Genomic DNA, 25,469 nt, shown 5'->3' with positions numbered 1-25,469 from the left:
CCTGTCTTTTACTGCTTACTTGCTTGTTTACTTGGTTGTGTTGCATCTTAGTTGTGGCATGTGGGATCTTTGTCGCATCATTCGGCATCTTTCATTGTGCCTCGCAGGCTTCGTTGTCCTGAGGCCTGTGGGATCTTAGTTCCCTGACCAGGGATCGAACCCATGTCTCCTGCATTGGAAGGCTGATTCTTAACCACTGGACCATCAGGGAAGTCCCTTGGTAGTTTTCTTAAGTAACCATGGTGAGGTTAAGTAACCACAGTACAGTTACCCTTCACAGCGCACAGACTAATGCCCTAGTTTCCTTGTCCGCAGTTCAACACAGAGGGAGAGAAGGGAGGTCCAAGAGGCGTTTGTGCAGCGACAGACAGAGCAGTCAGCCTCCACGGGTGCAGGGGCTGAGTCATGGTCCTGAGCTCTCCTGCATTCCTGCCCCGTTCAGCCATCCTGATTGGCAAGCTCCAGAGTGCTTGAAAAGGTTGATGAAATTGTGCACAGTGAATGAGGAAACGTGGGCAAGACTGAGTCCTCTCTACAAAGTACGCAAATCCCCACCAAACTAGGAAGACCTTGATCCGTTTCATGGAGCTTCCATCCATGGCTCCTTCCTTCCCAGGGAAGATTACAAGCCGAGACACTTGCCTATGTCTCAGATCTGTGACATCAGAAAAATCAGCAGAGAGACAAGATGATGACCAGGAGACATCTCAGTCCATGTTGATTTGTATCTTTTCATTTGCACCGGTAAGAAAGTGGAAAATAGTCAAACATTTGGGAGTTTAGAATCCCCATGTACCACTTCAAGGACCTTCTGCTGTACCTGTTCAGCTGTATTTGACTGAGTTCTGTTTGCTGGTATTCTTTTTCTCCCTAGAGTCGCTCTGATCTAAGTGCATGTCATGTCTGCCTCGTCACTGTTTTAGCAAAGTAGAACTTGCCATACAGGAATCTGTTGGAATCATTTCTCTGTTTGCATCCGGATGACGGCTGCTTCTAAGGATTACTGACTGCGTTGCACTTGTAACATCGCATTAGCTGCTCTTCTGCTTCCTTCCAGTAAATTCCACCGTCATTGTTCATCGGGTGTGATCACTCAGCCTCTGCAGAGTATCAGGTGGGTGTGAGCAGAGCCTCCGACAATGCAGACGTCTATTTCTGTGGAGTGTCTGGTGGGCGGGGTTAGCAGTCTTTCCCACGCACTGCACAGGGTTATACAAACACCGCTCTGCTTCTTGCAAGCCAGAGTCACCAGGAAAGCTTGTCTTCTCTGGTTCCCATTGGTGGCTGATAACTCTGCTCTGAATATTCTTTTTTCTTAACTGCAAGGACTGTTTAAAATCTTCCAATGTCTAGCGAATTGAAGAACAAAGGTAAACGTGAACTAGCTGAAGGTGGCCAGAGGTAACAGAATGTGACTTCCTAATTTTGGGCAAATCACCTGGAATGGGGTGGTGGGGGGAAGAGAATCTCTTTGCTGTATTATTTTTGAGAATTTCACTTAAAGTCTTTTTCACTACAAGTTTAAAAGCAGAAGAAAGAAATATCCTTTCCCATTTGAATTGTATAAACATTTGGATATGTTCAGATTTGGTAGTAAAGATGTTAAGAATGATCTGATCCCTTTGTCTCCAAACTGGAAGACAGCTTTCGAAGCTGGCTTTCAAATTAATATAGAATGCTAACTTTATAGGCCCAGAGATGTGAAAACAACTCAAGGTAAGAATATGTTCAGGAGAGATATTGCTCCCAAATCTCTTCTACTTTCTCTCTATTTTAAAAGTAGTTCATATGTCATTCTGAAAGAGATTTTTACCTTTAGATTCAATTTCATGATATTGGTGTTAAGCATAAAAGGAATAACACGCTTAAAGAATATTCTTTTTAACAATTCTATCTCAGTTGGTATTAAAAGGCAGGTCCTACTAAAAAGTTTTCAAGATAGTTTTCTAAAGACTTCAAGAAATTTGACTTGTTATATACTTTATATAAAGGATTTTTCTTCCAAAATAAATGAAGGTGGTTGTGCTATTAATAAAGTTTTACCAGGAAGAACATTAGGAGGCAATGCAGCATGCAATCTTAGGGAAGGCCTCACTTGGATCTCATGCACTCATGAGAGGATTGTGTCTAAAAGTTCAGTTCTAAGTTAGCTGTTTGGAACTGAAAACCTTGAAATAAAATGAAGCTCATGGCCCATTTGAGTCTAGCTAAGTTGTTTTAAACTCAAAGTAATATTAAGGTATTATTTAAGAAATACAGTTCTAGAGTTGACAATACTGTTCCCCTTTCCACACTCCGCAGGGGACAGAGCGGTCAGGGCAGGTACTCCTGCTATCAGTGTCTCTTCATTTATGTCTAAGGCCTATTTCTGCATGGACACATTGTGTAAATGGATGGGGGTTAGGAGGCCAGGGATTGCCTTTATGGTTATCATAGTATTGGGTTGGTCAAGAAGGTTGTTTGGTTTTCCCATAAGATCTTACGGAAAAACTTAAATGAGATTTTTGGCCAACCCAATACAATGGAAACAGTGACAGATTTTATTTTTCGGGGCGACAAAGTCACTGCAGATGGTGACTGCAGCCATGAAATTAAAAGATGCTTGCTGCTTGGAAGAAAATTATGACCAACCTAGACAGCATATTAAAAAGCAGAGGCATTACTTTGCCAACAAAGGTCCATCTAGTCAAAGCTATGGTTTTTCCGGTAGTCATGTATGGATGTGAGAGTTGGACTATAAAGAAAGCTGAGCACTGAAGAATCGATGCTTTTAAACTGTGGTGTTGGAGAAGACTCTTGAGAGTCCCTTGGATAGCAAGGAAATCCAACCAGCCCATCCTAAAGGAAATCAGTCCTGAATATTCATTGGAAGGACTGATGGTGAAGCTGAAACTCCGATACTTTGGCCACCTGATGCGAAGAACTGACTCATTTGAAAAGACCCTGATGCTGGGAAAGATTGAAGGCGGGAAGAGAAGGGGACGACAGAGGATGAGATGTTTGGATGGCATCACTGACTAAATGGACGTGAGTTTGAGGAAGCTCTGGGAGTTGGAGATGGACAGGGAGGCCTGGCGCGCTGCGGTTCCATGGGGTCTTAAAGAGTCAGACACTACTGAGCGACTGAACTGAACTGAATACATTTTGAAGCGGGACACTAGTCTCGCTAAATGCCCTGAACTTTGATTTCTCCATAACATTAATATGTAAGGGTGTATAAGTTAGGTGCTATTTGGGTTGGACTTGAGGAAGGTAGACATTATTGTTCTTATTCAGTCACTTAGGCGTGTTCGACTCTTCTGTGACCCCATGGACTGTAGTCCCCCAGGCTCTCCTGTCCATGAAATTCTCCAGGCAACAATACTGGAGTGGGTTGCCATCCCTTCTCTAGGGGATCTTCCCATCCCAGGGACTGAATCCAGGTCTCCTGCATTGGTAGGAAGATTCTCTACCACTGAGATACCTGGGAAGCCTAGATATTAGGATGAGATGGTTGGATGGCATCACCAATTCAATGGACATGAGTCTGAGTAAACTCCAGGAGTTGGTGATGGACAGGGAGGCCTGCCACGCTGCAGTCCACGGAGTCACAGAGTCGGACACGAGTGAACGACTGAAGAACTGGACTGAACAGAACCTGGCACTCCGAAGGGATTCAAGGAACACTGTGTGTCTCACACTCTGGAGCAGAGTTAATCCTCCTGGAGTATTCATAACCCAAAGCCAGATCCCACAAGGGTGGTCTGAAAAGTTTCAACATCTACCAGCGATAAATGAACACCCTCTCCAGAGAACTCAACTTCCTTCCAGCTTTCACAAAGTTTCCATGTCTAAAGCTCCAAGGAACAAAAGGAAGCCACCAAATATAGAACAAAGAAGGGACGATAAGTGAAAGGCAGAAGGAAAAAGTCAGTAGAATCATACCCACAAATGCTTCAGAGATTGGAATGATCAGAAACAGAATTTAAAATGTTCAATGTAATAAAAAGCAGAGACATTACTTTGTCAACAAAGGTTTGTCTAGTCAAGCTATGGTTTCTCCTGTGGTCATGTATGGATGTGAGTTGAACTATAAAGAAAGCTGAGTGCTGAAGAATTGATGCTTTTGAACTGTGGTGTTGGAGAAGACTCTTGAGAGTCCCTTGGCCTGCAAGGCAATCCAACCAGTCCATCCTAAAGATCAGTCCTGGGTGTTCATTGGAAGGACTGATGTTGAAGCTGAAACTCCAATACTTTGACCACCTGATGCGAAGAGCTGATTTATTTGAAAAGACCCTGATGCTGGGAAAAGATTGAGGGCAGGAGGGTAAGGGGATGACAGAGGATGAGATGGCTGGATGGCATCACCAACTTGACGGCCATTAGTTTGGGTGGACTCCAAGAGCTGGTGATGAACAGGTAGGCCACATACTATGTGGCATGGCTAAAATAATAATAATAATAAAAAGGAGCAAAATAAGTGGTAACCCTCCAGAATACTGGAGTGGTTAGCCTTTCCCTTCTCCAGGGGATCTTCCCAACACAGGTATCACGTACTGTGAAAGTGAAAGTTGCTTAGTCATGACCGACTTTGTGCAACCCCATATAGTCCATGGAACTATAGTCCATGGAAATTTCTGCAACTATAGTCCATAGAGTTCTCCAGGCCAGAATACTGGAGTGAGTAGCCTTTCCCTTCTCCAGGGGATCTTCCCAACACAGGTATCTCCAGGTCTCCTGCGTTGCAGGCAGACTCTTTACCAGCTGAGCCACAAGGGAAGCCCCACATACTATGTGGCATGGTTAAAAAAATAATTTAAAAAAAAAGGAGCAAAATAAGTGGCAAACTTCTGGATAAATTTAAACAAACATTGACAGTATAAAACAACATCAGTAATGTATTGTAGTTTCGGAGGGTATTTCAAAGGTCCATGTGTTGTTTGAGAGAAGGTTGATATATTGATAAATTCTGGATTTAATCACATAAATTTGCCTGTTAAAATTTCTAGGTTAGTCACTAAGTGAATAGGAACAGACTATATAACTTCCAAGCTAGAACTAGGGAGAAGTGAAAGCACAAAAGAAAAATTAATTCTAAAGAAGGCAAAGATGAGAGAAAGAAAACAGACCCAGAGAAGACGAATGCAAAGTACTCCATGGTGGAGATGAACTCAAATATGTCAGCAGTTATAAAACATGCAGCAGCCTAAACACTCAATCTAAGAGTGATTATCAGACTAGATTGAAAGCCAAAATTCACATTAGTTAGATCCATCTGCACATAATGTCTTAGAAAGTTTTGATGTAATAGGATGAAGGAGATAGATTGATACTAATAGTAGGCAAAGGAAGGTTATGACCAACCTAGACAGCATATTAAAAAGCAGAGACGTTACTTTGCCAACAAAGGTCCGTCTAGTCAAGGCTATGGTTTTTCCAGTGGTCATGTATGGATGTGAGAGTTGGACTATAAAGAAAGCTGAGCGCCTAAGAGTTGATGGTTTTGAACTGTGGTGTTGGAGAAGACTCTTGAGAGTCCCTTGGACTGCAAGGCGATCCAACCAGTCCATCCTGAAGGAGATCAGTCCTGAGTGTTCATTGGAAGGACTGATGTTGAAGCTGAAATTCCAATACTTTGGCCACTTGATGTGAAGAGCTGACTCATTTGAAAAGACCCTGATGCTGGGAAAGATTGAGGGCAGGAGGGAAAGGGGGCGACAGAGGATGAGATGGTTGGATGGGATCACTGACTCAATGGATATGAGTTTGGGTAAACTCCGGGAGTTGGTCATGGACAGGGAGGCCTGGCGTGCTGCGGTTCATGGGGTTGCAGGGAGTTGGACACGACTGAGCTATTGAACTGAACTGATCTCATCAGGAGCAAGCTGTTTAGACACTAAGGCAAAAGCATTGCTAGAGTTTCAGAAAGTTACAACACAATGTAAGTTTACTAGCCAGAAATAACAATTATAAAGTGGCTTGCGTATTATAACACAGGCCCAAACTATATAAAGCAAAAACTGAAAGAACTTTAAATTGAGATAGACAAATCCATCATCAATTAGGAGATTTTAAGTCATCTCTTTTATTAATTGAATTGTATCAAGCAGATGAAAATCTAGTAATAGAAGATGTCAAAAGCACAAACATAATATTTGATCAAGGACATATCTTTTATTTTTATTTATTTATATTTCGGTTGTGCCATGTGGTTTGTGGGATCTTAGTTCCTTGACCAGGGAATGAACTTGCGCCCTTGGCAGTGAAAGTGCAGAGCCCTAACCAGTGGACCACCAGAGAATTTCCCAAGGATGTATTTCTAGAACACCTTATTCAAGAGCTGAAGAATATATATTCTTTACAAACACACACAATTAAAATAAGCTGAAAACATTTAAATATTATTAGCTTATAGACTAAGTCCTTTGACCACATATAGACTATGTACTTTGACTACTGTTGTTACAGTTGCTCAGTTGTGTCTGACTATTTGAGACCCCATGCACTACAGCATGCCAGGCTTCCTTGTCCTTCACTACCTCCCAGAGCTTGCTCAAACTCATGTCCATTGAGTCAGTGATACTATCTAAACATCTCATCCTCTGTGGCCCTCTTCTGCCCTCAATCTTTCCCAGCCTCAGGGTTTTTTCCAATGAGTCAGTTCTTCTCAACAGACGGCCAGAGTATTGGAGCTCCAGCTTCAGCATCAGTCCTTTCAATGAATACTCAGGGTTGGTGTCCTTTAGGATTGACTGGTTGGATCTCCTTGCTGTCCTAGGGACTCTCAAGAATCTTCTCCAGCACCACGGTTTGAAAGCATCAGTTCTTCAGCACTCAGCCTTTTTTTTTTTTTTGTATGGTCTGACTCTCACATCCACACATGACTACTGGAAAAACCATAGCTTTGAATATTCAGACCTTTGTAGGTAAAGCAGATGTCTCTGCTTTTTAATACACTGGTCTAGGTTTGCCAAAGCTCTTCTTCCAAGGAGCAGGTGTGTGTTAATTTCGTGGCTGCAGTCATCATCTGCGTTGATTTTGGAGCCCAAGAAAATGAAATCTGACACCGTTTCCACATTTTTCCCGTCTATTTGCCATGAAGTGATAGGACCGGATGCCATGATCTTAGTTTTCTGAATGTTGAATTTTAAGCCAGCTTTTTCACTCTTCTCTTTCACCTCATCAAGAGGCTCTTTTAGTTTCTTTTCACTTTCTACCATTAAAGTGGTATCTGCATATCTGAGGTTATTTCTCCCAAAGTAGAAATATTTCTCTCTGTAGTCCTGAGAGAGAAATATGCTCACATTAGTTGTCAAGTAGGAAATAATACTGCTGAAATATGATATTAGGAAGATCTAACAGCACTTTGAAGGCTTGCCCTTTGTAGAGTTCTCTACCAGTTGTGTCAAAAGTTCTAAAACTGCTAAATCTTACCACTGGTTTCAATAAAACCTAACATAACTGTATACAAAATCTTTTTTCAGTAATTTTAAACAAACATACAAATTGTGTCCATCTGTGTTTCTATCCCTTTTATCTCAGTAGTATCAGGATATATAAACCTCATCACGGTCAGCCTAAAAGCTGGTTTAAAAAAGATTTGTTTTCCGTGTACATATGTTCACTTAGAGTAAATTTAAAACAATATGCACGGGTATGATTGTTACTTGTGTGCGCTTGGGCTAAGTCGCTTCTCTGTATGACCCCATGGCCAGGCTCCTCTGTCCAGGCAAGAATCCTGGAGTGGGTTGCCATGTCCTCCCCCAGGGGATCTTCCCCACCCTGCAAGGACTGTCAGTTAAATCCCAACAAATGGTTGGGGAAAACAATTGTATTAGTAGTACCTCACCACAAATTAAAAACTCCTGTAGGCACCTCAGGTAGGGTTCCTTTCTTTGGAGAAGAATTAATTATAATGAAAGGAGAAGTCTGCTTGGAGCAGAAGTGGTTTTTGAATTTATGGATGTGTTTTCAAGGCTTTGGACTATAGTAACTTCTTATGTAGAAAAGAGTCTTATTTGGGAAAAAAAGATGATGTGGTGTATTTTGCCTCATTGTGAAACTGAAATCCACAGAATGATTTCTCAAAAGATCACACAATCAGTAGCACTTTTATTAAACTTGAACATCATATTGTTCATGTGATACACAAGTAATAATTCCCATTTTACAAATGTAGGAACTGAGAAACTGAAGTGTCTCACCCCAAGTCAAGCTATGACAACACATTTGCCAAAATATAATCTTTCTGTTTCCCCATTATGTCCTGTGCTCATTTTAGATGCCACGCATCACGACTCTTTCTTTGTTCACCAAGTAACAGTCATCTTGGGCCAGAATGTGTGCGGGCTGGTATACTTGAGTTTAATTTTAGGTTCTTGATTCTAAATTCTTTCATTCCCAAGCCTCCTCGTCTGAGTTGTATGTCTCATGACTCACTCTATTCATACCACATCTGGTTTCTTCTCATCATCTTTCCTTTTGCATGAAGAAGCTCCGAAGCAACCTCTATTGGGATGAAAAACACCGAGGCAATGTGTCAGGGGTGGTAACGGACGGGAGACGCCTTCTCCGGAAGGTCTCTGTGTAGCCGCCCAGCCCTGGACCACCTTCGCACGTCCATCCTAAGGCTGTTTCTACTTCTCTTCTCGGTAGATCCTACACAGGAGGCCACACAAGAGGGAGAGAGGCGGTACAGGCCATCTTGGCCATCACCATGGGCTGGCTTGGCCTGCTTCTTCATCTATAAGATGCTGGTGAAAGCGCCTGTCACAGAGTGACCACAAGGGCTGGGACGGTGCGTACACGTACAAGCTGCTCCCGCGCTCCCCAGGGCTCTGCACGCGGCAGCTCTTAGTTCAGGCCCCTCTGCCCTCGGGCTGCACCCAAGGCCTGCCTCTCCGTGGATGGGTCCCTAAGTGAGTCCTTGGCCACATGGCGGCCGTGACGGGGGGAGGTCTGTGTCCCCGACGATGTGCAAGGCCAGAGGAGCAGTGCTATTTGGCTGCCGGGCTGGGCTCCTGAGCAGGTGCACCCCTGAACCTTGCTGATTCAGGAGGGGCGGCTCTGGATCCCCTAGGAGGTACCCAGGCCCAGTGGCAGGGACGCCAGGGGCCGAGCGCGGCGCCTGGAGATCGGGATGTGCAGCCTGAAAGTCATGCGGCGCCCCCTCCTCCCCCACACCAAGGGTTAACGGTTGCTCGGACGCAGGGCGGCGCGCACCGCGGGGTGCAGGTGCCCTGCAGGGCAGTCGGCTTTCCGGGGCGGGGCGGCCCTGAGCACCCCCACCGCCGGGGGCACGGCCCTGAACCGCAACCCCTCCAGCCCCCCTGAGCCTGGGCCGGCTCCGGGGGCGCGCGCGGCGCGCACCGCGGGGGCCGGGTGCCCTGTCGGGTACTTGGCTTTCCCGGGCGGGGGTCGGCGGCGCTGAGCGCCCCCACCCCGAGCCCAGGCCGGCTCCGGGGGCGCACGCGGCCGCCCGAGCCGCTGGCGGTCGGGTGCACGGCGGGCCCTCGGGCAGGCCCGCTCGCGCCCGCGCGGCCCAGGTGAGGCGGCCCCGCGCCGGCGCCGCGCGCCCACTTCCTGGTTCGCGGGCGGCGCAGGGAGCGCGGGGCGGCCGGGCCGGGCCGGGGGCGGGGCGGCGGCCGCGCTGTCACAGAGGCGCGGGGCGGGGCGCGGCCTCTCCGCCGGGCCGGGCCGCCGCGCTGCGCGCAGCCGTTCCCGCGGCGGCCGGCGGGCGGGCGCGCCCCGCGACATGTAGCCATGGACTGCAGGACCAAGTGAGTGCGCGCGGGGGCGGGCGGCGGCCCCTCCGCGGACCCCGGCCCCCCAGCCCCGGCTCCCCCGGCTGCCTAGGCCGCGGGCCTGCGGGCGGCGCGGGGCGCGCGGCCCGGGCGGAGGCCTGGGCGCCGGCGCGGCGCTGCGGGTCCCGGGAGGCGGGCGGACGTGAGGCCGGTTCCCCCCTGCCGCGCGCCGGGCTGGCCGGCGGCTCGGGCGTGACTGCCCTCCCGGCGCGCTTCCAGGGTGTTTACCGGCGGCCCCGGGTCTCCCTCCTGCGGCCCCTTCTCAGGGCAGAAAGGTGCCCCGGGCGTGGAATGCCGGCGCCGGCAGGAGGGGCTCGCGGAGGGAGTGTTTTCCCTGTGGTCAGCAGCACCCTTGGGTGCCCCTTGGGCTTTCTTCAGGACCTTCAGCAGGCAAAAAGCCATCTGAACAGTGTGGTGGTTTTGTTTCAGTTATCTTAGGGGCAGTTTTATATTTTCCTCCGGAAACTTACTTTGCAAAAAAATTCCTTCTTTCTTCCTTTGACACCCTGTTAAACCAACCCCCACCCCACCCTACCCGAGTTCATGAATATCGTGTATATATTTCTTTTAGCGCTAAAAGCCTTCAACATTTCCCAGTGTGACAGAGTATTTTTTATTTACACTTAAGAGAGGTTCTAAAGACTTAGGAAAATAGGAAAATAATTTTCTTCAGTGTTTGGTATGTTGGGGGAGGGTGCTAGTATGGGACTTTAAAAAGTATATCTTTTGACATTAACTGGATTAGGAGGGAGGCTCACCCGAGTTCAGATTATTCCCGTTGAAGCAACTTAATAGTGGGACGGCTGAGGAATTTGCAGAGTAATTTATATGGCTTGCCAATTTCTCTGTTTCTAGATTCTTGTAATAAATTTTAAAAAATAGAGCGCTTACTTAGAAGCCAATTTCTTGGGGGAAATGCATTATTAAAAACAGCTAGTGCACAGACAACCAAGGACTCCAGAAATAACTGAAATACATTAACACTTTGGTCACATGGACTTTGTGGTATCAGATGTTGCTTGATCTTTTATCTTCTGGCAGAAAGAGATTAAAACAGAACTGTGTTAAAAAGAACACAATGTTTCTAAAGAAGATGCCTCAATAGATTTCCATTCACTTTTTGAAATTAACAAAGTATATACCTTGAAGGTGTGAGCATTTAGTGAATGTTGGTAACTTCTGAATGAAGCAAAACCTTACTGTTCTTAGTGATCAACTCCAATATTGAAATAGTCCAGTTTTCCCAGATAGTTGACATTATCTTTTTGGGTTGGCCTCGGAGGCTATGTATAGTTTGTTACTTAAAACGTGCTTCCCTGCTGTAATTCTGTCTCAAGACAATATATGCAAAGTTCCACTTTTAAGGACCGTTATGAGTGTTTCATGGTGCTCTAGAACCTGGCAGGGGGAACCAGTCATTCCGTTGTGTCTATATTGCAGGTCCTTTGATAAAAGCCAGAGAACCTGCCGTTAAGCTCTGCTGGTGGGGAAAGGTAGAGCCTGTTAGGAACGTTCTGGCTTTTCAATTTTGATTTGATAAGATAAAGGCAATGCTTTCTATTTATAAGCCCTTAATACTTCATAAAGCACTGTAGTATGTGATTTGTAATCCTCACAGTTGTTCTGTGACCCTAACAGGGTACTTTCTAGGTGAGATGGAGACTCAGAAGTTAAATGTTTTTCTAAAGTCTCTGAACTGTTAGCCTCAGTGCGCTTAAGTTGCTGAACCAGGAAAACATCTTATTTCTTCTCCCTTGTGATCATGTAGTTTTTTGTTGTTTAGTGGCTAAGTCGCATCCCACTCATTTGTGACCCCATGGGCTGTAGCCTGCCAGGCTCCTCTGTCCATGGGATTTCCCAGGCAGGAATACTGGAGTAGGTTGCTGTTCCCTTATCCGGGGTATCTTCCCAACCCAAGGATTGAACCTGGGTCTCACCTGAATTGACAGGTGGTTTCTTGACCACAAAGCCACCTGGGAAGCCTGGTCATATCGTTACATGGACTCTATTGAGACAAGAACAAGATTAACTGTTAGAGTTAAGATAATATAAACTTTGTCATAGGAAAGAAATACTAACAAAGTTCTTTTTCTTTCAGGGAAAATCCAGAAAGGACCTTTGACTTGGTATTGAAAGTGAAATGTCATGCCTCTGAAAATGAAGGTACGTGTGTTTTGCTAGTTCAGAAGAAACGCTTAGGGTGTAGACAGGTGGAATGCGGTCCTATCAGGACAGGACTTGTATTAAATACACCTTCTGTGTCTAGTGTCTCAAGTTCTGGTCGGAAAATAGAGGCTGAGTTTTAGCTCTGAGGTGGTGGGAATCAGGAATGTTATCTGTGTAGCTTAAATTTCAGGAGTGTGTAAGTGCCATGTAACTTACAACTTTGTTGATGACGTTATTGTTAGTTATAGGGATAGTCTTTCATTCCTTCTTGAAAATTCAGCTCCCGTTTAAAATGCTGGTGAAAATTTTCTCCTGGTGTAAGCCACACCAGTTCCCGTCTCAAGTTCCCCAGATGTGGAATGTGGACTGGGCAGCCCTCTCTGTGGGCTTTACTCCGGGAGCCAGGGCCTTTCAGAGGGCGGTAAACAGCCCTGTGGCATTGCTTGGAAGGGGTTTCAGCTGTCAGTTGCTACATGATAGTTTCCCGAGATGATGAGGACACCTTAGGATCATGACTGTTGTCAGTTTTCCCCCTGCTTTTGTGGGCGGGGGTGGGTGTGCTGGGTGGTGGGGGGAGGGCTGGTGGATGAGAGGAGGCGCTGTCTCCTCTTGCTTGTTTTCTCTGCGTTCTGTCCGTGTTGTGTCTTTCATGCGTATCTCCCGTGTATGAGTTCACCAGCTGTGTACTTAGACCCCAGATAGCATGATGATTCAGCGTGCGACTTTGGTCCAGACTGGTTGTCCACTCTTGAGGCTGGCTGGGAAGTCTCTCCACACTCTCAGCTCCCCACATCGGCCGGCAATTACACGCTCCTAAGCAATTTGGAGTCGCGCACCTTAAAATAGAGGCGCCCAACCCAGCTGCGGTGAGGTGGGCAGGGCTAATTTTAGGTAGGAAGGCAGGCCTGTTCCTGGCTCCAGCAGCCCTGCCTGCCCCACTCAGGCCTGTTTGAGCGGCAGCTGTGGTCAGGTTTGTCCCCCAGGCGAGGAGAGATCCTAGGTTGTACGTGAGCTTTCTCTGGTTGAAGAGGTTATCTTTCGTTGTCCTGAATGTATAGTCTGCTTACGTTGTTTCCAGGTCCAAATACGTTCTCTTTGAAGGTTCCAATGGATACGTTATTTTTTTTTTTTTCAGCTCCAATTTAAATGTATTCTGTAGTGTATTTATGATAGGAATAAATCTTCACAATGTCTACTGTAACATCAGCTAAGGTGTGTGAAATAATGCTGACCTGACGTGTTTGTAGAACAGGCTGAATTCCTTTGGGCAGTGGGGGTTTCTCTGCCATTTTGAATCCATGCTGGTTCCTGATGAAAGGGTGGGCCTGCCTCAAGGGACACCAGCTCCACGCCTGTGTTGAGGGGGTCCCGAGCCTACTGCTTACTTCCTCTCTCTGCCTTTATCCATTTTTTAGGAGCTAGCCTTTTCAGTAGGCACCTTCTACTCTGCCCTTCTTTTATTACCTTCTCGCTCTTTTGGTTTCATTGTTTAAATCACTGCTCATCGGAAACATCTTTGTATTTTAACTGTTTATCTAGCGCGATGAAGTTGAAAATATTATAAGTGGTTAAAATAAACACGGTTGGCTTCTCTGTAGGTTGCAGTTAATCTGTCCTACCCACGTATTCCATTAAAATGGCTCACTGGCAACAAAATCTAAAGATTTTTTTTTTTTTTAAAGCTAAACTTGATTATGTAAAAAGCATTAGCATCGGTTCTTTTTTGATTGTGACTTAAACACTGTGAACTTGACTAATATTTTAGGGTCTAAGAGTTACCCTTTCTGTGCTCTTAAAAGTAATACTACTATATAACTAAAGTTTTATGTCAGATTGAGAGTTTGATGCTTCTAAATGTTTTTAAACTAGTTTTCTGTTTTATTGATAATTATTAAAGGGCAAAATGTCCAGAAATTACTCCAGAAAGTTATTCAGATATTTAACTGTCAGTGAGTGCCATGTATTTAATGAGTCTCATATGGGCATCAGTTTATTTAAAATAGAACACTTTTTTGCTAACATTTACATGAATATGGATGACATTTTTATGTTCTACTGGACATGTAAAACAAGATGAGTAAATTATGATGTTTTAGGGTACAACATGAAACCCATTTCAATTATAAGGAAACTTAATATTTCATAAAAGGAAGTTTAGAAGTAGGTCACCAGAGACCTCGGCTCTTTCTGCCTCTGGGCTCACCACCCACAGGAGTGCAGTCACTGGGAGACTTAGGTTCCTTGTGGTGGTAGCGTGGCTCTCAGATGGGTTGGAACCCTGCTTCTCGTGTATAACTCTGGGGATGGAAGACACTGGCTTGTCATGGTCCTAAGGGGGGTAGTTTGTTTCCCCAAATCCCCAGAACGTTGGGTCCCAGTGACCCAAGTGGGCTTGGGGCTGACCAGTCCTAAAGTAGCCATGGGTGGGGGTAGGGGTGGAGGGTGGAGTGAGAAGATCATTATGAATGATACACTAAACAGCTAGCAGGGAAGAGGAGAATGGAAATCAATTAAAGTGCTCTTTGCCTTTCTTAAAACATTGGTTTATTTTTTGAATGAGTTGTTATTTCTCAGTATATTGGTGTATTTTTTGATGACTGTCTGTTTGATCCAGTAGGAAGTACGATGGTTAGGGTAAAGTTGGTTTATGCTAAGATTGATAATTAAGGTATTTGGCATGTTTCTTGTTTACTGTTTAACAGAGAAGTTTTAACTTCCTTTATTTGTCCTGAATGATTTAGATCATAAATGTCTTCAGAGGCAGATCCTCACTAACTAGGATGTAGTTAGAGATTTGAAGTGGCATCGTAGGGGACTTCCCTAGCAGTTCCTGTGGGTAAGACTCTGAGCTTATAGTGCAGGGCACATGGGTTTGATTCCTGGTTGGGGAACTAAGATCCCCACATGTCTTGGGGCATGACCAAAATAAATAAATACGTACTTTTTTGTTGTTTAGCTGCTAAGTCACGTCCCACTCTTTGCGGCCCTATGAACTGTAGCCCACCAGGTCCCTCTGTCCACAGGATTTCTCAGGCAAGAGTACTGGAGCAGGTTGCCATTTCCTTCTCCAGGGGATCTTCCCAACCCAGGGATCAAACCATCGTCTCCTGCATTGGCAGGTGGATTCTTTGCTCCTGAGCCACCAGGGAAGCCCAAATAAATAGCCTTAAAAAAAAAAGAAAAAGAAATGGCATTGTTGAGATGTAGCTGATAACGTCTGGCCCTGGTGAGGGACAGCCTTCCTCTCACCTGTTTGGACTTGTCTCAAGGGCATTGCATGGAGTTTGTGGAAAGCACCCGTCACATCTGACGGGTGTTCAGCACTGCTGCGAGCAGGTCGGTGTGTCCCTGTGTCGGAGGGCTGGGTGCTGGGGGCGTCTCCACGTGGCTGCTCTCCAGGCAGGGCAGTGCCTCTGGTAGCTTCTGCCCCAGCTCCTGGAGAGCCAGGTGCTGGCATCCAGCTCTCTGTGTTCTTCCCATTAGATCTCCAAGCCGGCCGCCATCATCACGCCTGTTCCACTGTCTTTTTTTCGCTTCCAGCCATCAGGGAGGCTCAGCCCGCAAGGCGGGCTGCCTACAGTTCGCACTGCGGAACTTACTGGAGGCGTGCCGCCACTGCTTTCAGGGAACTGAAGAGCGGCTCTTGCTGGAGGAGGGCGGGAGACGCCTCCTCCTGGGGTTTCCCTTCAGGCGGCGGCCCCACGGCCCTGCTTTCCGTTCTGTGCTCTTGGCCCCGCACCCACAGGGGCAGGAGCCATAGCCTCTACTTGTGTGGGGCTTGAGTCACCGACAGTTGGTCCTGCATACTTAACAAAAAACCCTGAGGGCAGAAATGAAGATAACTTGCCCAGAGTAGCCTGGCTCCAGAGTCTCTACTTCAGTCTGTTGGTTTTTAGTAGATTTGATAACATGTAGATATTTTAAGAATCCACCTGCAATGCGGGAGACCTGGGTTTGATCCCTGGGTCAGGAAGATGCCTTGGACAAGGGCATGGCAGCCCACTCCGGTATTCTTGCTGGAGAATCCCATGGACAGAGGAGCCTGGCGGGCTGCAGTGCATGGGGTCACAAAAAGAGTTGGACACAACTGAGTGACTAACACTTTCTCACTTTTCACTGCATATTTAAATCTAGTGTCTCTGTTGGATCTCATGTGTAGTAGCTTCGCACAGGGAAATCCGTTTAGTTCAATCGCTCAGTCGTGTCTCACTCTTTGCAACCCCATGGACTGCAGCATGCCTGCAGTCCCTGTCCATCTCCAACTCCTGGAGCTTGCTCAAACTCATGTCCATTGAGTTGGTGATGCCATCCAACCATCTCATCCTCTGTCGTCCCCTTAATCTCCTGCCTTCAATCTTTCCCAGCATTAGGAGTCTTTGCAAATGAGCCAGTTCTTTGTATCAGGTGGCCAAAGTATTGGAGTTCCAGCTTCAGCATCAGTCCTTCCAGTGAATATTCAGGACTGATTTCCTTTAAGATGGACTGGTTGGATCTCCTTGCAGTCCAAGGGACTCTCAAGAGTCTTCTCCAATACCATAGTTCAAAAACATCAATTCTTTGGCACTCAGCTTTCTTTATAGTCCAACTCTTATATCCATACATGACTACCAGGAAAACCATAGCCTTGACTGGACGGACCTTTGTTGGCAAAGTAATATCTCTGGTTTTTAATATGCTGTCTAGGTTGGTTATAGCTTTTCTTCCAAGAAGCAAGTGTCTTTTAATTTCATGGTTGCAGTCACTATTTGCAGTGATTTTGGAGCCCCCCAAAATAAAGTCTGTTTCTGTTGTTTCCCCATCTGTTTGCCATGAAGTGATGGGACCAGATGCCATGATCTTAGTTTTCTGAATGTTGAGTTTTAAGCAACTTTTCCACTCCTCTTTCACTTTCATCAAGAGGCTCTTTAGTCCTGGAGTATAAACTGTGTGTGGCGCAGGTACTTTTTTAAAGCAGGAATAGAGTGTCTTCCGGGAAATTAATGAATGAGGTGTGATTCCACAGTGCTTACTGAGCCTTGTCCTTGTGGTGTTCACAGTGCACCACTTTTAGGATTTCCATGTCGATATTTAGTGAATCTTTGAGCTAACATTTTTATTTATTGATGGTTTTCCGTGCTTCTTTTAGCAGAGCTTGTTTTCTTTATCTTATTCTCTTTAGCCAGAGAGAGTAACTTCTCTTAGGAGCAGCTCCCACCTTGCCACCAGCTTTCTACTTTTATCAGCTTCTCCAGCCCAGTCAGTATCAGATGCTCTGTCCTTTGATCTCCAGCTCATGTGAACAGTCTGAACTGTCTCCTTTTTCTTAAATCACAACCTTAGGCCAAAGAATCCTGACTGTGTCCTCCTGAGCTCCCTTTTGCATTTGATAGGTTTTCGCCTTGAGGGATCCTGTTTACACAGATTTATTACGTTTCGCTTCTGCCTGTATCCCGTTCTTCAGGTACATCTAAGATAGTAATGCAGAGACATGCAGACGTTTCTTAGCGTCTGCTTGCCCCGCTCTGAGTGACCTCTTCGAGGACCAGCCTGTGACCCAGCGACTGTATTCCTAAGGAACAGTGTAGTGCAGCCGCTGGCATGTTTAGTATTTACGGACTGCACGGCAGAAAGTGGTCTGAGTGTGGTGTCTGACTGTTGGTCAGGTTAATGTTGGTCCAGTGAGTTCCCAGAGGCCGCGCTTGTGGACGTGACCCTCAGTGTGTGCTGGCTGGTGGGCTGCAACGAGGGCGTTATTAGTTTTTAGATTCATTTAGTTAATTTTGGCCGCGCTGGGTCTTTGTTGCTGCGAGTGGGCTTTCTCTCGTTGTGACGCGCGGGGGCCGCTCTCTGGTTCCAGCTCACTGTGGTGGCCTCTCTTGTTGTGGAGCACAGGTCTCAGGTGTGCAGACTTTAGTAGTTGTGGTTCCCAGGCTCCAGAGCACAAGCTTAGCGATTGCGGTGCTCAGGCTTAGTTGCCCTGCAGCATGTGGGGTCTCCCTGGACCAGGGATCGACCCCCGTCTCCTGCGTCGGCAGGCGGACTCCTCACTACTGAGCCACCGGGGAAGCCCTGCGGGGACATTACTGGCCTGTCACCCTCTGCCTGGGGTGGGGCTGTTTGGGGTTCCTGTGCTCAGGGCCCCCCACCCCCATTCAGGCCCCACATCCACTCTGCCCCTGCCTCCCATCACAGGATTTACTGGGACACGCACCGTGCATGTGTGTTTGTGGAGGCCACCTTGAAGCCCATCAATACCCCTCCACGCACTGAAAACCCCAGAAAACCCTGGCATTCAGAGAGTAGAACTTTGGTGAATCATACATAACATAAGATGGTCTAGGAGATTTACATGTTGCCCAAAGTGGGGGGGGGGAAATATGTGAGTAAAATGGAGCTACTATGCTTTTCTGCTCCAGCTTCGTGTTGGTTAAGGAATTCCTCTCACCCCAGATGCACTGAGGAATTAGAGCAAGTCTTCAGTGAACGTTCTGACAGTGTGCCCCACGTTGCAGCAGAAAGCGGCACTTTTCTCAGAGCTGCTAACCAGGGGCAGAGTCTCCTGTGGCTCTTCAGGGGCGCACCTCTGAGACAGACCCTTTGCTTCTACCTGGAATGGAGTTGAGAAGAGCTGCCCTTTTCTGTTTGGCTCTGAGATCACCTCCTCCCCGCAGCTGCCTGAAGGGTAGGAAGCAAGCCAACTTCAGGGCTCAGTGTTTATCGATTCTTACTCTGATAGGGATGCTGCGGAGCTTGTTTTCTGATGGTAACTTGTCTCATTAGGTGCTTTTATTTATTCACATGTTGTTTAACTTTGCAGCTTTAATCAAAAAGATTATTACTCAGCGACTTCTTTTTATATCTTTTACTTCTGTAGCTTCACTTCCCCAAATTTCACCTGCTGGATAAAAGTTGTTACATTCTTAAAGAAGAAAAGATTTTGATAGTAATACCTCTCAATACCCTTCCCAATTTTCATTCTTTTTCTTTAAAAGCCATCTTAGTACCTTAATAATGGTGCTTCAACAGTTGAACGAATGTTCACTGAACAGATACTTGGGGTCAGACACTGTTTGGGGCTCTGGGTTCTCTGGGCACACTTCAGCAGAGAGCGTAGAATCAGGGAGCTGGACGTGTCCGTAAAGGGTATCACTTTGATGGCTTTTCTGCCCCTGGAAGCCCCCCAGGGCCTCGTTGTCATGCTGCCCCATGAGTGCACAGAGACCCTGGCCAGCGAGCCCAGCACAGCCCTGCCCGGCCCCGCAGGACCTGGCTCACCACTCCTCAAATCACAGTTGCCTTAAGTAGGTGGTGTTACTTAATTTATTTATCTGATGAAAGTAATTCACAGTGAGGTGTGAACAACTGATAGATAGCCCTCAGGGGAGCATTTTAATTTTAAAGAAAGCCTGGTACACCTGAATTAATTAGAATGATGCAAACTTGCTGTGGTGCAAAGATCTCTGAACTGAGGATCAAGGATACCTCTGTCGGTTGGGTTTTCTCATTTTCCCGGTTTGTATTGATACTCCGTTTCTGGTTTGTGGTTAACAGCTTTAATATGTGTGTAAGTATATTTAGAGTGAATTTCATTAAGACATTTTTTTTTGGTTTATAACTTCCCAGTTAATGAAATAAAGTGATGGCATGGTTACAGCACCTAATTTACCAATTTATTTTCTCTGGTCAGGCCTCCAGTTAGATGTATTACAGAAATAGAAATAAAACTAATATTTAACAGTGTGTCAGTAGCTGTGGAAAGAGTCTACATATCCTCTTTATCTTCAGTACAGCCACATGAAGTGGGGACTGTTATTTTCATAAAGATGAGGACATGGAATCTCAGAAAGGTTAAGTAACACACAGCTCCCAGAGGTGGGACTGCGACTTGAATCTGTTTTGCTAATTCTCCAACCGTTAGGCTGTGCTGCCCCTAAAATAATCAGCATATTCTAATAGCTTTGACTTTTTCTGCAGCAGTTTGAGAATGCCACCCGTTTAGAACTTCCCCGAAGCCAGGCTAGACCAGACTTGTTGTGATACTACATTAGCGTCTTTTAACAGGGATCAGTCAAAAGAAGAAAATGGCAAGAAGAGTGTGAACGTCATAGGAGATCCTCAGGCTTCTTTCATTCACTGAGCACGTGTCTGAGCGCCAGTTATGTGCCGAGCACAGACGCAGAGCACTTGAGAAGATGGCATTCTCACAGGATGTCAGTTTCAAGTCAGGGACTGTGGTGGTGTCAGGGCTGCGGCCTGCTCTGTAGGGGCCACACCCAGTGTGAGGGGGGCAGGTCCCTCAGCGCTGTGCAGAGGGGCTGGGGGGCCTGGGGGGTCCCCAGGTGATGGAGGGGAGATAGCTGCATGTCTCGTCAGCTCTCAGTTGGGTTCCAGGCAATTATCTCGTTCTAAAGGTAGTTGTACTTCATATTCAGAATCTTGTGACTAAGTAAGAGTAAAGAATATATCGCTTTTGGTCTAAATACTTGTGACTAAGGAAGCTGATTAAGAAGCAGTCTCTCGGCTATGGTGTCAACTGCCTAGGCAGGGGCTTGTGGGGCTTAGTTTTGTTTACTCAGAGCCCGAAACAGTGTCTGACCCCAAATACCTGTTCAGTGAGTATTTGTTCAACTGTTGAAGCACTATTATTAAGGTACTATGATGGCTTTAAAGAAAAAGAATGAAAATTGTGAAAGGTATTGAGAGGTATTACTGTCAATATCTTATCTTCTTTAAGAATGTAACAACTTTATCAAGCAGGTGAAATTTGTGGAAGTGAAGCTACAGAAGTCAAGGATATGAAAAGAAGTCGCTGAGTAATTATCCTTTTGATATTTGCCTCATGGCAGTTATAGTCTACCTTGAACGTGGTCTTTGTTGCTCTCTGTGAACACTGGATTTTAAGTTCTCAAGGACAAGCCTGTCTTTGGATCTCTTGCAGATTTTTGGAAGTTGTCCTCATACAGATGATGCTCAATAGTGACTTGTTAAGTTATACTCTGTTATCACAGTGAAGTTAGTAAAAGGTGCTGCTGTATTTCCAACACCTATTGTATATTTCTTAAATCTTAAAAAAAATTTAATGTGTAGAGCTTTGAAAGGCTATTTTTTTTTACCTTCACAAGCAATATGTGCTTTATTTAAATTTTATTTTATTTTTTTGTAGAACTGTTGATAAACCACAAACTCTTGTCTTAGTAGGCAGAACTGGTAAAGATCAGATGGAACCTTTTCCTCTTTCAGTTCCTTCTTATTTATCATTTGAATCTGAAAATAAAGCGTACAGTTATCAGTTTAGTACATCTGATGGTCTTCTGCAAGCATGTAAGCATCCAGAAATTAGTCATTTCAGAAATAATTCTGTCTTGGTTGGGTAGCAAAGCTGCACCAGCAAAAGATATGTTTAGTGTTCATGATCATTAATGAAAATTAAGCAGTCCTTTAAAATGTTGTCCCTTGAGTAGTGGTAAAATTTAGACTTTTTATTAATTTCAATTAAAAATTATTTGAAACAGCATGAATTTGTGCAGAAAACATTGGCTAAAATGAAACACAGGGAGTTCAGAAGTATGTTAATGTCCTCAAGGTCTGCACATTAAAAGTACATGGATGTGGTTCAGGAAGAATTATGAAGTTTAGTTTTTTTTTGAGATTCCAGTGTGTCTTGGATATGATGTTTGGAAGAGGAAGTCATGTGATATTTGGGGAATCTTTTTCAAGGTCTTGGTCATTGTTAGTCTTTTATATAAATTAAAATGGTATTTTCTATTTAATAACTATAAACAGTTTATTTTTAGAAAATATTTGTTTTTCTCTCTTTATTATATTCTTATTACTACAGAGGACATGAGAACTAAGTTTTGGTGTTTTGCTGTGCAGTGTGTGATTTTGATGACAAGAATCTGCAGAAAATTTTGTTGAAAATAGGGACAACAGAATTTCATCAAGGTTATACGTTGGTTGTGTTTACTGTGTACAGGTTTTGACATGTCACAGAGGACATTTTAAGCTAAAAACCACATACAAAAATACTAGTTTCCAAGTTTTCAGTGGTTACTATTGTGTTTTTTCATAACAATATTTACTCCAAAAGGTGGAAGCATTAAACTGGAATATGAGTTGAAAGCCAGCATTTTAATTTGTAAATATTTATTTCATTTGATAATTTGATAGCTTGATGGTTGAAGATGTACATGAGTAATCTATGGTACAATACTTTGTACCTGGCATTGTTCTACATTTGGTCATTGAGGCTGGTGTAGCTCTCTAGAATTCTTTATAAGGCCATTATAAAATCCATTTCCTTAGAGTTTACTCAGTTTGGGGATTCATAGAATCTCTTGGTAAGTTTTTGATTTATTTCCCTCAGGTATGATTGAAATCGACAATGATCATTTTGTGTTTGATAAGCCTGGGAAGAAGAGTGGAGATGCCCTTCATGTTAAATTTTTTGCCTTAAACCTTGTATCATAACACCACTACTTTCTTGCTTGTGGTTTCTTCAAATGGTGGCCAGAGTGTTGGCAATGAGGTCACTGAACACCAGAAATGCCTTCTGAGTCATCACAGTAAGACCAAGTTACATTTGCCATGGTTTACAGCTTACATCTTCATGGTAGTGTAATTTTTTGAAATGTATGATCTGTATTGTACTTAAGACATTTGAGAGATCTAACCTATACAACTGGTTGTTGTTCAGTCACTCTCACGTCCGACTTTTTGCAACCCCATGGGCTGCAGCACACCAGGCTCTTGTCTTCAACTATCTCCCAGCGTTTGCTCAAACTCATGTCCATGGAGTCAGTGATGCCCTCCAACCATCTCATCCTCCGTCGCCCCCTTCTCCTCCTGCCCTCAATCTTTGCCAGCATCCAGGTCTTTTCCAGGGAGTCAGCTCTGAAATACATATGATTTGTATTTACTTTAAAATTTAATTTGAAACACAATTAGAATTTGCCTTTTTTAAGGTATGGCTGAATTTAATTTGGTCAAAACGCAAGAATTATCCGTTTATTGTTGTTAAGGGACTTAGCGATTCTTATTCTGAGTTGCAGCACTTAATTTAAACGCTGGGGCTGGGGAGAGTGGGCGGTGGGCACGCTTGCTCGGTCTCTGCGTTGGAGGAGGTGATGAGTAAGGTGGAGCTCCGTGGTCTTGGAGCTGTCTTCCTCCCACACAGATGTCGATGGCCCAGAGGGCAGGGGTGCTGAAGCTTCTGCAGTCCGAGGAAGGGCCAGAGGCCCTGTTTCTGCTTCTGGGTCTTTAGTAACTGGGGCCAGCGAGGCTGTGGGGTGTCTCTACTGCCTCCTGCATCTGCACAGAGGTGTTAAATCCTGGAATTTGTATTTACCTCCTTTCACTTTTGCTTTTTGGTGTACTAGGTGTTTATTCTTTCATTTATGAGACGTTTAATATTTTTATATTCTTTGGACTGTGTTGATTCTTCAGTTTGTAATTTTACTTTTAATTGTACTTTGCTTTTTCATTATTTTGTGTCAATTTATTTGGTTTTTTAAAAGTTTATTTCTTTTATTGTTTAAAAAAATCATTTCATGAAATACTTTTTGTTTGAAAAAAGCTTTGATCTTTGTTGTTCGGATGCAGGGTGCCCTTTGGGCATCTGTTTCTTTTTCTAGTGAAAAGGCAGGGAAGCTATTAGAGGAGTGAATATTGGTATTGTATTTCTTTAACCTGATTACTTCTTTTCTTTGATTGGAAAATAAAAATAGCATAATATAGCATGGTGTTTTCTTTTTCCTCCCAGTTTTGTTGGGATATAATGGAGACACAGCCCTGGACGAGTTTGAGGTGTGCAGCATAGTGGTATGACTACATACGTCATGAAGTGACCACCCCAGGTTTAGTGAACATCTGTCATCTCCTATACATACAAATTAAAGAAAGAAAAAAAAATTTTTTCCCCTTGTGATGAACACTCTTAGGATTTACTCTCAACAGCTTTGTAGCATACAGCAGTGTAAGTGGTCTTTACCATGCCATGCATTACACCCTCAGCATGCACTTAGGTTTTAACTGGAGTTTTATACCTTTCGACCATCTTTATTCTGCTCTCTTCCCCCGCTCCCTCTGGTAACCACAGTCTGATCTCTCTCGCTTTTTTTTTACAAAATGAGTTTGTTTATTTTTGAAGTATCATTGACCTCTAACACTATGTTAGTTTCTGTTACACAGAGTAGTGATTTGTTATTTCTGTGCATTTCAGAATCGTCCAGGATGAATCTAGTTATAATGTCACCTATGAAGGTATTACCTGGTTATTGACTATGTTCCCCACATGCCTATGGGTACCCATGGGTACATTTCATACCCATGACACACTTGTATTGTAACTGGAAGTTCGTACCTCCTTAATCTCCCTCCCTTAATCACCTGTGTCTTTCCACTCACCTCCCCCAACTACACGTGTTCTCTGTAACTCTTTTTGCTGTGTTTGTGCATTTGTTTTTTAGATTCCACCTACAGGTGAAATCGTACAGTACTTGTCTATCTCTGACTGTTTTCACTTAGCAGTAATACTCTCTAGGTCCATGCATGTTGTCATAAATGATAAGATATTATTCTTCTTTGTGGCTGAGTGGTCCAGGTTGGGGGTGTGTGTGTGTCGGTCTGTGTGCGCACTTTTGTCTGTTGATGGGCACTTGGGTTGCTTCTGTATCTTGGCTGTTGTAAAGAATGCTGAAATGAACACAGGCGCGTATAACTTTTCTAATTAGGGTCTTTGCTTTCTTCCTGTGGTAGCTCTATCTTTAATTTTTTGAGGCACCTCCATACTATTTCTCAGAGTGGCTGCACTAGTTTACATTTCCACCAATGGTGCATGGGGGGTGGTGGTGAATATTATGAAAGGTAATTTCAGAAACTCTCAGCAGACACACTCTAAATAAAACTGATGCTTACTCTTTGATTGAATGTGAATAGCCAGTTGAATCTCTGTCTCAAGGTAAGTAGGGGTAAATGGGTCTGATGACATGATTTTCTAAAAACCTAAAGTCTGGAATCCTTCTACGGATAAAATGAAACCTCACAGACTCCATGATGCAGTGGAGAGACACTGGACAAGGGTGGAACATGGCTTTTGGTCCTGGCTTGGCTGTTTATTACTTTCATAACTTGGTAGAGTTGTTTAGTGTCTTGTTGATTTCACTTTTCATAGTTATAAGACGTTTGCACTTTGTATCTCAAGAATTGTTATGAGAGTCCGATAGAAAATGGCATGAAAGTGCTTTGTAAATGGCTGTAAGTCACTCTTGGTTCTGTATCGTGTGCGTAAGGTCTTTGAAAAGAGGTGTGATCACTTCAGCAGAAATCAGACGTCAGTGAGGAACTTCCCTCCTGTTTTGATGTGTGTTATCAGCGTGGAAGACAGGAAGGTGGTAAACAAGCCTCCCGGGCCCCCGCTTAATACTGTGCAGGGGTCAGATGCAAGGAGGACGGAAGGTGCTAGTTTATTTTGGGCCGCCGAGTTAGTTTCACTTTGAAGATGATGTTTGGTGGAGAATACAGATTTAGCAATGAGTCTGGCAG

General features: G+C 44.7%; 1 protein-coding gene across 4 annotated transcripts in view; it reads left to right on the top strand.

The window, feature by feature from the left end:
- DENND1B (DENN domain containing 1B) overlaps positions 1,233–25,469 on the top strand; it is a 271,053-nt gene continuing 246,816 nt past the window's right edge. For 2 of the 4 annotated variants that reach the window (XM_018060808.1, XM_018060806.1), the window contains exons 1-2: positions 1,233–1,401; positions 11,881–11,945. In XM_018060808.1, coding sequence (XP_017916297.1) covers positions 1,346–1,401; positions 11,881–11,945 — 121 coding nt within the window. In that variant the 5' untranslated portion in view covers positions 1,233–1,345. Of the gene's footprint in view, positions 1,402–9,689; positions 9,759–11,880; positions 11,946–25,469 lie in introns of those variants that run through there. The other 2 variants (XM_018060809.1, XM_018060807.1) reach the window with 1 other exon arrangement.

Source organism: Capra hircus, chromosome 16 (genome assembly GCF_001704415.2).
Source record: "Capra hircus breed San Clemente chromosome 16, ASM170441v1, whole genome shotgun sequence".
Classification (NCBI taxonomy): Eukaryota; Metazoa; Chordata; class Mammalia; order Artiodactyla; family Bovidae; genus Capra; species Capra hircus.
This window is presented reverse-complemented; position numbering and strand designations above follow the sequence as displayed.